The sequence below is a fragment of the Lutra lutra genome, chromosome 8 (genome assembly GCF_902655055.1).
Source record: "Lutra lutra chromosome 8, mLutLut1.2, whole genome shotgun sequence".
Classification (NCBI taxonomy): domain Eukaryota; kingdom Metazoa; phylum Chordata; class Mammalia; order Carnivora; family Mustelidae; genus Lutra; species Lutra lutra.
Window position 1 is genome coordinate 62,698,220 of NC_062285.1, and position 15,927 is coordinate 62,714,146.

At 44.0% G+C, this 15,927-nt stretch overlaps 1 protein-coding gene across 2 annotated transcripts in view; it reads right to left on the reverse strand.

Annotated features, from left to right (window-relative positions):
• Positions 1-10,818, reverse strand: part of ANO6 (anoctamin 6) — a 188,510-nt gene extending 177,692 nt beyond the window's left edge. The window contains exon 1 of one of the 2 annotated variants that reach the window (XM_047739729.1): positions 10,461-10,818. In XM_047739729.1, the coding sequence (XP_047595685.1) occupies positions 10,461-10,533 (73 nt within the window). In that variant the 5' untranslated portion in view covers positions 10,534-10,818. The remainder of the gene's footprint in view (positions 1-10,460) is intronic. The other variant, XM_047739731.1, reaches the window with a different exon arrangement.
• Positions 10,819-15,927: the final 5,109 nt, after the last annotated feature.

The following is a 15,927-nucleotide window of genomic DNA, read 5'->3' on the forward strand; positions in this document are numbered from 1 at the left end:
AAGCCTCTGCCTTCAGCTCGGGTTCTGATCCCAGGGTCCTGGAATAGAGCGCCAAGTCAGGCTCTCTGCTCAGTGAGGAGCCTGCTTCCTCCTCTCTCTCTGCCTGTCTCTCTGCCTACTTGTGATCTCTGTCAGATAAATAAAATCTTAAAAAGAAAAAAAGGTCATTTCCAGTTCTGAAGATGTTTAGATAATGAGGGGCCGAAACTGACTGTCTGCACACACAATGGTCAAGAATTAGAATGTGGGCAATGGGAAGGATGTAAAGCCAAATGGGTTTTTAACGTCAGATCAATGATCACGCCCACCACAGACCACCTCCCTGCCCTCCCTCCAGTGAATGGCAAACATCTCTGAACAATCTTCCATGTTTCCAATTTCAGGAGTAACAGTGGAATCAGGGAGAACCCTGACCACTAAAAATCTCATCCTTGATCTTCCTCTCCCCTATTTTCCCATGATATTCAATTCTTAATAAAAACGATTTACTTCTTACTTAAATGTCTCCCTCCTCATATGTCTTGTGCATACAATTATCTGATGACACATGCGAGCGCACATACTTTGGCAAGAAGTGTTGGACAGCAACTGAGCAAAAGGGATAAGCTACAGGTACTACTGATGGAAAAACAATTCCTACATTTACGAGCCATTTATTGGGAGCCCACAAGGTATCAGCCCTTAGGATCTTTTGCTAAGATTCCCTGAAAGAGTCTCCTCCTGAAATAGGTTTCCTGGAATTCGGAAAACATTGTCAGTCTGCTTGAAGATGGGGGAGGGGGGCACACACAATAATTATCTCTTTGCAGAAAGCACATGCTATTCTTCAACTCCTTTATCTTTAGGCACCTGTGTCTGCAGCACAGCTGCTGTCACGGTTATCCTTAACCTGACATTTAGTGGGCAGCTTCTGCACAGACGATATGACATGAGCAACACAAAACGCAGAGCCAGTGTTGAGGAGGGAGGACTGAGAGATCACAGAGGTGAAGAGTAGCCACTTTTTTAAAGATTTTATTTATTTATCTGACAGAGAGAAAGAGAGAAAGCACAAGTAGACAGAGCAGCAGGCCGTGGGAGAAGGAAAAGCAGGCTCTCCACTAAGCAGGGAGCCTGATGTGGGGCTTGATCCCAGGACCCTGGGATCGTGACCTGAGCCGAAGGCAGACGTTTAACCGATTGAGCCACCCAGGTGTCCCAAGAGTAACCATTTCTTAGGCTGAAATTAAAATAAAATGAGGTGAGATCTTTAAAAAAAAATGAAAAAAGTAGCATGTAAATACATGACTTCATTAAGATGGTGACATTGTAACTGCCACTTGCAGAGCATTGAGTGAAAGGCCCCACATGGCACTATACAGACACTTCGCATCTTCCTAGCAACCCTATTGGGCTGAAGAAACAGGCTCAGATGAGCCAAGCAACTTGCCTCAGGTAATAGATTCTTGATGCCAAAGCCAACCACAAACTCGGGTCTTCCAATGGCCGGCCATTCCACTCCCTTGGCCCTGCTCGGCATCAACACTGCCTTCCCGTAGTCTGTCCTCCCAGCCCCCTCGTCAGGGATTCACCTTCCACCCTCCCTCCTTAAAATCTCCTATTTTCCTAGGTAGCATCTCTGACCAATGAATTTACACGGTTTTCTTATTACTTGTCTCAGAAACAATGGTGGGTTTTGCTTATTCTTTTTTTTTTTTTTTTTAGAAAGGGGATCTTATCTTTTACACAAACTTAGCATCCAGGGCTTGTTTATTTAATAAGTAACAGCAGAAAGAAATAAAACAATATAAAAATTAATGCAACAGTTTCAAATCATTATATAAACAAACTTTTAAAATAATGTTAAGGGGTGCCTGGTGGCTCAGTGGGTTAAAGCCTCTGCCTTCGGCTCCAGTCATGATCTCAGGGTCCTGGGATCGGGCCGGGCATTGGGCTTTCTGCTCAGCAGGGAGCCTGCTTCCTCCTCTCTCTCTGCCTGCTTCTCTGCCTACTTGTGAGCTCTGTCAAATAAAGTCTTTAAAAAATAAAAAATAAAATAATGTTAAAAGTCTGAGTTTTATACGTGAGAAGGGTGTATAATGTTTGCTTACAATTTAGTGGGGAATCATTTTTCTTAAAAACTAAGCACAAATCTGGGGCGCCTGGGTGGCTCAGTGGGTTAAGCCTTTGCCTTCGGTTCAGGTCATGATCTCAGAGTGCTGGAATCTAGCCCCGCATCAGGCTCTCTGCTCAGCAGGGAGTCTGCTTCCTCCTCTCTCTCTGCCTGCCTCTCTGCCTGCTTGTGATCTCGGTCAAATAAATAAATAAAATCTTAAAAAAAAAAAAAAACTAAGCACAAATCAGAAAACAAAAATAAAAACAAAAAAACGCTTAAGGCTGTGTCTAGGTGACGCCAGAGAAAGGTTTAGCCATCATTTTGTTTGTGCCAAGCCAAAGATTATCTTTCAAATATCTAGGTAGAATGTCTGGAGAAATCATAAAAAATTCAATTATGCCAAGACAATCTTAGTTTATGTAAAACAAGCTTTATAAACAAGCCTATAATTCGCCTAATTGCACTTTGTGAAAGAACATCTATTTGCATGACTGACCTAGGGCTGAAGTACTGCCAAAATTATAAAAAAGATAATTTGAAAGATCAGTATCCTTTTTCCCTCAATTTCAAGGATTTGTATTTTTAAATAATGTGGGAAATAGTAGAGTTTTTTCAATGTCCTAGATGAAAAGCATTAAATATAAAAGCCACATCTGGACTTCACAAAAGAATACATTTTCCTTCATTCGTATTTTTAGCTACTGAATAAGTTGCTGCAGCAAGCTCTTTCAGTGAGAACTCAGACATGTAGCCAGGGCAGTGATAAATACCACAGCAGAGAAACTTGCTTATTAACCCCTCAAACTGTCTTCCATGCAAACATTCCATCTGATGTTCTGGCTGAGGAGTATCTGAATCACTTTTTGGTGCGTAGCCACACTATTCCATTGTTGATGTTTTCATCTAGTATTCTTTAAACTGGCTGCTTCTTGGGATGGATACTAATTAATTTTAGTTGCAGTATTCTAGAGCAAGGCAAAACCAAAGGAAATGCAATAATGACAATGATGATCACGACATAAGACAATCCGTTGATTGTATTAAATTCTCACCATCTCCATCTTTATACAGGAGCTACCAGTGAGTCGAAGTACATTTCCTTGGTTGAAGTTAATTGGAAACGATGTTTTTCTGTTCTAAAACTGGTGATTTTTGCACAGACCCTGCCCTGACTACATTGCACCAAAAGCAGATCAAGCTTTAATCTTACAGCATACAAAGCTTCCATTAAAATCTAAAACAGTCCTTTAGCAAATGTTTATTGAGTATGTACTATGTGAAAAGCATTATAATACGCAGGCTGTGAAGTACAAAGGTAAGTGCATAGCACTTCTCCCTTTAAGACTATATAAGCTTTGGGGTACCTGGGTGGCTCAGTGGGTTAAGCCTCTGCCTTCGGCTCAGGTCATGATCTCGGGGTCCTGGGATCGAGCCCCGCATCAGGCTCTCTGTTCAGCAGGGAGACTGCTTCCCCCTCTGTCTCTGCCTGCCTCTCTGCCTACTTGTAATCGCGTTCTCTGTCAAATAAAATCTTAAAAAAAAAAAAAAAAGACTTATTGAATCAGCTAGAATACAAAACACAAACTGGTAAGTATGATAACAGATGAAAACCTAAAGTATTAGCTACAGTGGAAACTTTTATTAAAATGTAATCATTTTACTCTAAGCTGCTATAACTACCCACTTTTAAAGTTTAAGACCATTTTTTAACCTAAAGCTAGATTATGGGATTCCTAATAATGCATTATAATCTCCCTTCAAGAATGTCAGAATTTAAATAGTATCTCTGACAGAAACCTTCACAGGAGCTTTTGGTCTATATTTACTGGTTTCTAAAAGAAAAAAAATGTACAGCAATCAATATATGTGACTATTGCAACCACTTGAGAAAAAGAAAGGGGTGTGAGTGTGGAAGTCTTTAAGAACTGTGTCTGTGTCAGATTTAGAGAATAATGGGAATTACAAGAGGAGATGGGAAACATTTTAGAAAGCAATTCTTTGACTTGAAAGTTAAAACACAGAAGATAAATTGTGACTGAGGGTTTGAAACTGAAAATCACAGGTTTATATTTTTTAAAAAGGGGGCAAAACAACACTCAAAAGAGAAAGGATTTAAGGATCGCTTGCTTTGTTTTGTTTTGTTTTTAACGGTCATTCTACTGGTAGAGAAAATCTCCCCCTTGCCACAGCAGATAAAGACAGCATCAAAGTTCATTTCATCAAAGTGTATCACATTTAGGAATACTCAAGACACATCGTTTTCCTAGCCCCACCCACTTATCTACTTCTGATCCTTTCCGGGGCTGTTCAGGTGTGGTATCTGAAGAGTCCCCTTGGCAAGATTGCAGGCTTTCTCCTTGGTACCACCAAGGACCCTGGTACACATCTTGATTACAGCAGTAATCACAGACTAGTGCAATTATCTATTCGTGTATCTGCCTCCTTCCCAGATAGTGAGGTACAGGAGGTCAAGGACCCTGGAACCCAGCAGAGTACCTGATAGGTACAATCAACAGATAACAAGGGAATCTCAAAGTGACAGAGAAGAGCATTCTATGAGGGCCATAAAACCACCAAGCATAATGTTAATCAAACTATTTAAAAACAGCAATTCACTTATTGATCTTTCAACAATGATCTGCTTGGCTTCTACCAAAGAGCAAGCACCATTCGAGGCACGAAGGGCATAGCTTGGAACACAAAGCATGCAAGACACCCGCCTTCAGGGAACCTGTACGTCAAAGGAAGATGAGAAAGCAAACATTTTTTTTTTTAATTGTAGAAATGAATGTCTACAATGTTCGGGATATTCTGCATGATCTCTAGAAGACCCAAATGACCTAGTCCCCAGTGCCCAAGAAATGTACACTCTAGCTGTGGGGATAAAGATAATCAACAACAAAGACGAAATACAAAGTACATGCTAAAAAACAAAATAACAAAACAAAAAAACAAAAGTGCATGCTAATCGTGTAGAACAGAAAAATAAGGTGTGTGATAGTTTACTGTTGGGCACTCTGGGCAATGAGGATCAGGACTAGCTTTCTAGGTTGGTGACAGGCTTGGAAGAGAGTGAGCCACTGAAAAACAGAGGAGCTAAGTCTGGTATTAGCAAGGAAGGGAAATGGTCTGAGCCAAAGCAGAGGAGAAAAGTGCGAGACTTGCTGGAACGATAGAAAAGTCTCCCCTCCTGCACAGGTGCCACCACTTGCCACCTAATCACTCAGCTCAGGTCCAAGAATCCAGCTGTTTGCTTGCAGCCTCAGAGAGGTCACCTCTTTCCTAAACTTTCAGACCACTCCTTTCTACTCTCATGGCCACCGCAGGCATTTCCAAAGCGGACTACCAGAAAGGCTTACCTCCACCACCTGCTCTCTAAACCCCACTTTCCAACATGCTACCAGGCAGATTTATCCTAACGCAAATTTGCTCCTATCACTCCTTTCCTTAAAATCTTTCAGGACCTCCAAATACCAAATCCTTAAAACAAGCAGAATATTCTTCATGGTGTGGCCCCTTCTTGCCTCCCTAGCCTTGTGGCTGCTCCCTTCCACTATGGGCAACTCCATGGAGCTCCTGACTTTCCCTCTGCCCTCCCTGCCACTACATCTGCCTGGTCCTCCAGGGCCCAGCCCAGCAATCTCTGCTGGGAAGGTTTCTCCCGCATCTCCTCCCATGGCTGTGTACGCACCTCGATAATGTCACTTACAGCAAAAGGCTGATTCCCGGCCCCCACCTCTCCGCAGCCAAGGGGTGCATTTTACTCATTTTTAGTAAAGCCACACACCCAATCTTGCACCTAGCACAGAAGGGTTGCTCAGTTAATATTGATAAAGCAAAACTGGGGCTAGGATCAGATCTTCAGGTGATTAAACAAAGTTTGTAGGGATAGAAATTGTGCAGTAAGTCTGTGTAAAAATGTGACATCAAAAAAGGAGCCAATAAAGACACTTGAAAGATACAGCTGGACCATCAGAACTCAGAGGTAATGGGCCTCTGCCCCGACCCACAACCAATGACTGGACCATCAGCTGTGGGGATCAAAGAGTAAATTCTACCATAAACAGATTGGGAACCCAAAGCAACCAACCAAGCATCTAAACGAACCTTTTTGCCTGAACCATCTGATTTGTTCCTGATAATTCCCTTCTTTTTTGAGAACACTTTACCTCTCTCAGCAAAGTCTGAACCACAGAAATGCAAAATCAATCAATCAGCACACTATAGTACCTACATTTTTGCTATAAAAGATGTTTCTATCATTTTCTACATGAACAGGGAGAAATGATGGATTTTATTCACTGATTAATGGGGCAGGGCAGGGGGGGGCGGGCCGCGGGAGGAGTCCTGGAGGCAGGCCAGCCAAAAACGCTTTTTTTGCACACCAGGCACACAAAATCTATCTGGACACATGCTATCTACCAGCATCAGTGCAAAAGGGCTAAAAGCCACCTGTTTCCTGCCCCTACTGCAAACGTGTCACACCTGCATTTGGTTGTTGGGAGCTGATTTAGAAAATAGGGGTCTTTTGCAAAAATGCTCTCATGCTAACAGGTTGCCTCATTCAGAAACCTTTGGGGACAATTTCTGGTGGCCCTGAGCAATGTAAATAAGGAAAAGATGCTCATAATAAGACTTACCATCTTTGATTCTCTGGTCAGGTTCAGGCCAAACAAGGAAGCAATCTTTACACATAAAGCAAAAGTAAGCAGAAACCCACTGGTAGTAAAAAAAAAAAAAAAAAGAAGGGCCCTAAATCCCAGTCTACTACAGGGCACCCTTCCATGTATGTACATAAAACATGTATATCCTACAACCGGGGACCACATCTAGTTTAAGAAGTTTTTCTTTTTGTGTTTTGCAAATTATCTGGTGATCGATGTTTTACCCAGGAACTAAGTCAAAAATAACTCTACTGTTCTGAATGACAAAGTTAATATTCACAGAGGAATTACATAGAAACCTTCGGTACCTGAGTGGATTTTAAATTATACAACTATTGGTAATGACAATCCAGTACTAGGAGAAATAGGTCAGTCAACAGCTTTAACATAGCACTGCATTATAAAACAAGAGGCACAGGTTAAAATTATCATCTTCATTTCACTAGAACCTCCTCTCCCATAGTTGGAAATTATATTTTGTTAAAGGCTATATACCATCAGCCTACTTCTGCTAACCTTTATTTTTTTTTTAAAGATTTTATTTATTTATTTGACAGAGAGAAATCACAAGTAGGCAGAGAGGGAGAGGAGGAAGCAGGCTCCCTGCTGAGCAGAAAGCCCGATGTGGGGCTTGAACCCAGGACCTGGGATCATGACCTGAGCCGAAGGCAGCGGCTCAACCCACTGAGCCACCCAGGCGCCCCTTCTGCTAACCTTTAAAAAGACTTACTACTTTACAATGACATAAACTTCCTATTGACATGGTAAACATTTGTGCTTATTGTAAAATCAGTGCAACCCACAATGAACTTGTATAACCACCAAAGACTGCTGAGATAATAACTTCCTGACATAAACTGTTGAGTTGACCCTTATAGACAGTAAAGTATCAATATCAGTAGCTTATGGAGGGAAGGGTGAAGGAGGAGATATTTAACTTTTTATTAAATACAGTTACAGTTTGACTTGATAGAAACAGCATAAATTACATCTGTAATTACAAAGAAGAACCTATTGCCACACACTTAAGATAAATTTTATGATGCCTCATCTGGTAAACATAGACTAGACCAAATTAGTTTTCTTTCTAAACTGGAATCTACTGATGACAAAGCGGAATAAACAAAGCTCAGTCTCTCTAGCTTACTTTGATTTCCATTAGGGTTTTTATCCTTATTTGTTTACAGTACTCAATATAAACAGTAACACCTCACCATAACAGACAAGGGAGGGGGATGTGTTCAGTCAGTTAAACATCTGCCTTCAGCTCAGGTCATGATCCCAGGGTCCTGGGATTGAGCCCCCCACATCCTGCTTCCTGCTCAGTGGGGAGTCTGCTTCTTCCTCTGCCCTTCTCCCTGCTCCTTCTCTCTCTCCCTTACTCTCTCAAATAAACCTTTTTTAAAAAAGTATATTCCTTCAAAACAGACTATGCTACTTTTTATAACTTTTTAAAGTTTGCTCCTATAATTTACATTTTTATGTAATCATGATTTAGCAGGCTACACAGGTCTTGAAAATCAGAAAGTCTGGGTTTGAATCCTAACTAGTTATACAAAAAGCTAGGCAGATAAACCTGTGAGTTTCAGTTTTCTCTCTAACAAAAAAAAAGAATACTACTGGCTCCCTCCATCTAATAAATTGTTCTCAAATGAATGAAAAGTAAAGCTAAATCATGAAGTATAAGCCCCTCTATTCAATTTGTTCCCAGTCAACAAGAAAGTTATCCAGTTCTTTGGGTGTTAATGAGCAGTGCCTATAATAACCAAGATATAAAAATAACTTAATTGTCCAAGTATAGAGAATAAAGATGTGGTATATGTGTGTGTGTGTGTGTGTGTGTGTGTGTGTGTGTGTGTGTGTGTAACCATCACCACCACCACCCAGCCCCCTCACCACTTCCTCACCCTTGCATGTGGGCAATGGAATATTATTCAGCCGAGAGAAAGACGGAAATCCTGCCATTTGGGACAACATGGATGGCACCTGGAAGGGCATTATGCTAAGTGAAATAAGTCTGACAAAGATAAGTACTGTATATCACTTACAGGTGAAGTCTACTACTACAGATGAAGTCATTTAGAGGTGAACTCATAGAAACAGGAGAATGGGGGAGGGGGGAGTGTTGGTCAAAAGGCACAAACTTCTGGGTGCCTGGGTGGCTCAGTGGGTTGAGCCTCTGCCTTCCTCTAGGGTCATGGTCTCGGGGTCCTGGAATCCAGGCCCGCATCAAGCTCTCTGCTCAGCGGGGAGCCTGCTTCCTCCTCTCTCTCTGCCTGCCTCTCTGCCTGCTTGTGATCTCTCTCTGTCGGATAAATAAGTAAAAATTAAAAAAAAAAAAAAAAAAAGCACAAACTTCCAGTTGTAAGACAAGTTCCGGGGATCTACAGTACAGCATAGTGATTATAATTAATACTGCATCCTGTACCTGAAAGTTGCCAAGAGAGTGGACTTTAAATGTTCTCACCACAAGAAGGAAATGGTAATTATGTGAGATGATGGAGGTGTTGGTTAAAGCTATGGTGGTAATCATTTTGCAACATATAAGCGTATCAACTCAGCACTTTATAAACCTTGAAGTTACAAAATGATACGGAAACTATATCTCAATACAGCTGGGGGGGGGGGATGATAAAGAAAAACCACACCTAGCTCCTAAAATTAAGTTACTTCTAAAGTTACCAGAGAAAAATAGGACTTGAGGACAAGAGCAGGAACTGTTATGTTTTAAACTGATTTTGCTTGCAGGAAACAGACTCAGAGTCTCTGAGCAGACCAGCAGGGTAATTTAATTGCCAGTCTTCTGGAGGGACCCAATGTGTCATTCCCTGACAGTGATATTCTCCCTTCTCCTCCAGTAGTTTTCCCCTTCCCCACCTCCTCCCTTCCCTCTTGTTTGTTTTAATGGTTGTCCTACTCTTATTAAACAGCTCTCCCTCCTTTCCGTCTACAACTTATAAACATTTTAAACTCTAACTGGAAATGGTAACACCCAGGCTTGACTTCCACCCCCCACCTCCACCTCCCAGTCTCGCCAAGCTCCAGGGGGGCCCTCTGGACTTGTAGAAATGTCCTGAGGTCCGCCCGGACTAGGGTTTACTCCTCCAATCACGGCCCCTGCGGGCTCCGCGGCTGACAAAAGGATCCCGGGCCTCCACCCGCGGCCACAAATCCGTTCCCCGGGCGCCCCACCCAGCCCCCACCCTCCCTCCCAGAGCCGATCCTTTCTTTCACTTTACAGCGGATGCAGGTGGGTCACACCCCTGTTCTCCGAACCGGGGCCGGCTCCCCGCCCGCGCCGCTCTCCGGAATCCCCAGAGCAGGTTCGAGGGGGGAGGAAATGACCCAAAAGTTGCTGCTTCTGAGTCAAGACGTCGGCGCGCGGAGACCTCCCTGTATCTAGCATGACTGTTCCGAGGCTGCGGCTGCGGCCCGCCCGGACGCAGTTTTCGGGAGCCCGTGCGCGCCCCGCGCCTCCCCGGCCTTCACCCGGGCGCCGGCCCGCAGGCAGCTGAGGCTCGAGGCGGCCGCATTGCGGCCCCTGGACCGCGGCGCCGTCTCCCTCCTTCCGCGCCGCCCGCGTCCGCGCCCCTCCGAGCGGCCGAGGGTTCCCGCAAGCTGCTCCCGCGGAGGGCGAGGCGCCCACGCGCAGTTCCCAACTTCTTCCGGCGTCGGCCCACGCCGGGGAACCCCTCGCTCACCGATATCCCCGTCGTCGTCGTCGTCCTCCTCCTGGTCCATTTCTAGCAGAACGTCCCTGGTCATCATTTGCATGGCTCCCCCGGAGGGCGGCTCCGAACTTGGCGCGAAGTTGGGGGCTCCCCGGTTCCGGAACGACGCGGCTCTGGCTGGGCCCTGCGTCCGGGCGGGGACCGCGGGGCGCGTCTGGCTCCCAGCTCAGGGGCTGCAGCGCCGGGTCCGCACTCCTGGAAGCCCCGCCGAAGCGGCCGCCGACCCGAGCCCTGCGCCCAAGACAGCCACTCGCCACCGGAGCGGGGCCGGGCCACTGAGCATGCCCAGTGAGAGAGCCGGGCTCGCTGCGGAATGATTAAACTTCCCCCAGGTTTATTAGGCTCCCAGAAGGAAGTCGGGACGCGAGCCGAAGTAGTCGGCGTTCGCGTTCTGCACGCCAGTGACCTCGGGGAAGGGGGAGGCGAGAGCACGCGGGGGCGGGAGTGGACAAGGTTCCCCAAACGTTGCCTCCAAACGAGGCAGAGCTCTGTTCTCAGGTCATATATGGACACGTCCTGGGGCTTGCTTTCTTTGACATGTGTTACTGCAGAGGGGGAGAAACGCCGCAACAGCTCAGGTGGAGAACCCTGAAGGCGAGCACGTTTGAGCCGTATGTAAAGGCTAAGTGGACCCATGGAGGATCTTCAGGCATCAATTACTCTGACCCCAAAGTGAGGGAACGTGTGTTCTATGGGGGCAAGGGGAGAGAGAGATTGCGGAGAGAAGAGGCAAAACTCGCAGATAATAAACAATACGCCAAAAAAAGACAAAGAGAGGGATCTCGAGAAACGTGTTCACAAAAGGCCGCAGGCTTTCCGCATAAAGGGAAGTTAGAAGGCGAGAGAAGCGCCTCCTACCCCCGCCCGCCTGAGCACACGCAGGGAGTGGTCGCAAGATGGTCATGAGTCAGCTTAGTCCTCCCTATCAAAAATGCAAAAGAAGCCAAAGAATTTCCCTATGGCTAGAAGTAAGCTCTTCTATAATGCAGTGTGAAAGACTGTAACAACCAGAGGAAACAAAGTACTAAATAAAATTGAGGCAGAAAGTAAAAGAATGCGTTCCCCGGGGACCGAAGGGAGCAGAAGGAGAAATACAAAGAGATTTCTACTTTTAAGACTTATGGGGGCGGGGGCGGGGGTGGGGTAGTTTGAACTGCAGGTTCCTGGGATTGTGTCTGCAGAACTGTTTTCAAAGAAGCTGCTGTTGGGTTCATTTTGATTCCTGAAAAGGGCTTAGAAAGTATATTTGAAATCCTTGTTATATTCATTGCCCTATACTTCTCACCAAAACTCTTTTTAAACAATTTTATTTATATGACAGAGACACAGAGGGGGAACACAAGCGGGGGGAGTGAGAGAGGGAGAGGCAGGCTTCCTGCTTAGGAGGGAGCCCCATGCAAGGCTGGATCTGGGGACCCTGGGATCATGACCTGACCCAAAGCAGACGCTTAACGACTGAGACACCAGGCACCCCCATCAAAACTTTTTATATTTTTTCCATGGAGGTACCAGAATTATCATAATTATGATGACAGTAAATCTCCCATGCATTTTATTCTCCCGTACATTTTTTTTTGAGTTTCCATATGAAAGAAAAAACATTGGGACCAATCATAAATGGGAAAACAGCCACAAATATGCATAAGACACGTGGAAATTTTAAGAAAATGTCCAATATCTTAAAGAACAGAATTTTTTTTTAAGTTTTTTTTTTTTTAAATAGGCTCCACACCCAGCTTGGAACCCAACACAGAATTTGAGCTCATGTCCCTGAGATCAAGACCTGAGCTGAAATCAAGAGTTGGAGACTTAACCAACTGAGCCACCCAGGAGCCCAAAGAGAATTGTTTTTAATATAAAGAGAAAATAATACATTGCAATGGGCAGAAGGAGGTGGGAGAGGGGTATCAAAGAATAAAGGGGGGCGGGGATGAGGAGGAAAAAAAGAAGATTGTTTTCTTTTGTGAACTCCTCCCCAAAGCTTATGGGACCTACTAAATTAGAAATTCCAGAGGCATTTTAGCGACATGATCAGTTATCACAATTTTCATTTAACAAATGTGTACATTGTGCTTTTTATATGCTAGGCACAGTTCTAAATATTTTACATTGAGTCATGTAATCCTCATAACAACCCTAGCAATTATTACCACTCTTTTACTCAGAAACAGGATGATTAAATAACTAATTCAATATCACACATAGGAAGTAAGTGGCAGAGCTGGGGTTCAAACCCAAGCATCTAGAATCTGGGCTGTTGGCCATCTGATAAACCACCTCTAGAGACAAATCACTCCCCCCACCCCCAATTCTAAGTCTCATCAACTTTCTGCCCCAGTTATCTCACGAAATGGTCGGTTTTTATGGCTTTAGTCTTCGCTCAAAATTAATTAGTAGTTAGAAAACTCTTGTGGTTGATTTTGTAATAGGGTCCCATGAGTCATTTGAAATTCTTTTTAGATTTTAGAGTTTACATTTTTGTTGCTTGATAAATGTTGCAGAGTGACACTGCTGGCCTTATGTGTAAAGGTAACTGTTGCTAGAAGGGAAATGAATTATTTACTTGTTACCTGTGAGTCTGTCATCAGTAAATTCCATTCTTTCATTCAATCTATTTTATTTTCTGTAGCTCCTCCCATACGATATTTTTTTTTCCAACTAAGTCATAAATGCTTCACACATAATCAAGGTAATTGGCCCATGTAAGAACCACATCCTTGATCCTAAAAAATTATCATCTATATCATGAATAGTTAGTGAAATAAAATGTGCCTAATAATATGTGGCCAGGTTATTGGACTTGCAAAGCTTTTCCCAGTCAGAGTGGTAGACCAAGTATTTTCTCTTTTATTGGTCTTCTGATGAATTACAACCCTCACTTGGCCACAGGATGCTCTTTCTCTGCCCATCCCTTGAATATTGGTACATCTCTGATTTTGATCCTATCTTTTTTTCTTCCATCTTTCCCTGTTGAACTCATTCAGTCTTACGAGTTTACTATCTAATTCAAACAGGGCCAGTTTCATGAGCACATCAACACCTGATTTACAGAAGGCCCAGCACTCAGAAGCACTTAATGCTCGGGGCATTAATGCTCTGTGGTTGCAGGTTTAAATTCTTAATAACATTATCTTTGAATTTTTGCTTTATATGTGTTGTTCAATGAAACAATGAAGTGTGCTTGGTTCTCATACAGTCTTGCCTCGCACTGCCTCTCTGCCCTCCGGGACAGCTTCTCAGCCTTGCCCACCCTCCTTTTTGCCCTACCCAAAACCAGGACCACTAGGACCAAGAACACCTCGGCACAGGTACAGGGAAGGTCAGGGTCGTGTTCATGCGCCCATGGTGCTGTAGGGCAGGGCCTGAAGGCAGCTGTCCCTGCCCTATACTAGCAGTTTCATAGTGCTGTCACCCAATGGGTGACTCAGTGGGAATGAGCCTCTTTCCCATGCCCTATATAAAAGCATCCTCTGGGAGGCTGTGTCTTTAATGCGGTTTGGAGCCTAGAGTCCATGGGGATGGGGAAGGGGAGATACCTGGCTCCACTTCTCTACCATCAGCCAGGGCATGGTCTATCAGTCCTACAAATTGGTAGGAGGGGGATCTGGCAGCTGGTGGACCTCATGTGCTCACTGAACAAGGAACCCTGCAAAGTTTTGTTTGCAACAGGCACTGCAAATTGGATAGCTGGTCCTGATTCCAAGGTCTTTATTTCCAAATCTCTATTCTGTATGGCAAATGGTATATATACTTGAATGCTGGACATCTCCACTTGGCTATTTCTTAGATATTTCAAAATTAGCAGGCCCAACACTGAATTTATAATCTTTGCCCCAAAGATATTTCCCTAAATTCAGGAATGTGCAGTTACACAAGCCAATAATTTGAGAAACATTTTGACTCCTTCCTCTCTCTATCCCTCATATCCAATCAGTTGTTAAATCTTGTTATATCTACCTCCTGGATATCTCAAACATATCCTGTATCCATTGCTGATTGGTGCATTACTGCACAGCATGACATTTTAGCAGAAGCCTGGTGTAAGAGATGGAGATGTCAAACTACCTGAGCGAAATGGAGTTTTAGGCAGAAGGGAAAGCAAATGCAAAATTTCCAAGGGAAAACCAGCAAAAAGATCATGGTAGCTGTGGCATAATACACTGCCCAAATTCAGCAGCTCATGGCAATCATAAACAGGTATCCTTTTATACAGTTTCTGTGGATTAGGAATTTGGGAGCAGGTTAATCAAGTGGTTCTGGCCTAGGTTCTAATTTGTAGTCACAATGTTGTTCAAGTTGCGGTCACCTAAAAGCTTGACTAGGCTTCGAAATCTGCTCCTAAAACAATTCAACCTCACGTGGTCCTGCTTGGTAGCAGTCACTTCAGTTCCTCCTCCACCAGCCTGTCTGTAGATCCCTTGAACGTCCTCATGACACAATGCTGTCTTCCCTGACAATGACTAATCCAAGAGTCTGGGTGAGGTAGAAGCCACAACATCTTTTATGACCTAACCTTGGAAGTCATGCATTGTCATTTCTGCCACAGTTACACAAGTTCAGTCAGCTCTACTGCCTATGGGAGGGGCTTATACAGGAGCATGAATACCAGAAGGAGGGCTCATTGGGAGCCATCTTGGAGGTTGGCTGCCACGCATCTCCGCTATCACTCTTGTGACACATACCACTGTCATTCTTCATTCTTAGTTACTGAGAACTAACTATATGCTGACCACTTCCCTGGATGTTGGGGACTCAATAGTAAAAACAGAAAACAAAGACAGACAACATCTCTGCCATCAAGACTTTCCATTGTAGTGGAAAGAGACAAATAAGAAAGTGCCTGTCAGACAATAGTGGGCACTAGTGAGAAAAATGCAGCAGGGCAAGAGTCAGAATGATGGTTGGGAGACAGACTTTATAATGAGTGGTTAGGAGAAGACTCTCTGATAAGGTGACATTTTTGCAGAGGTCTGAAGGAAGTGAAGGAACAGAGTATATAAATCCCTGAGGAAACAGAGTTTCAAGAAGGAAAAGCAAATGTGAAAGGCTTGAGGACAAGCATGCTTAATGTCTTCAAGAAAAGCAGAGGCCAGTGGTGACTGCAGGATAGTGATAGAGGAGGGGAGTAGTAGGTCAGGGATGGCAGAGGAGGGGGAGTTCAGCAAATCACTTTTAGTCATCAGAGGGCCTTGTGTTTTGATTCTGAATAATGTGAAAAGCCTTTGTAAAGTTTTGACTAAACAGCTGTCATCCTTATATTTTAAAAGGATCTTTTCCACAGCATTATGGAAAATAGACTAGACTACAGGAGAGCAAATGTAAAATCAGGGAGGCCAGTTAGGAGACCAGTTCTTTAATTCAGCCAAGAGATAACGGTCCTGAACCAGAATGGTACTGGTAGATGTGGATTAAGGTATGTTTTGAAATAAATCTGAAG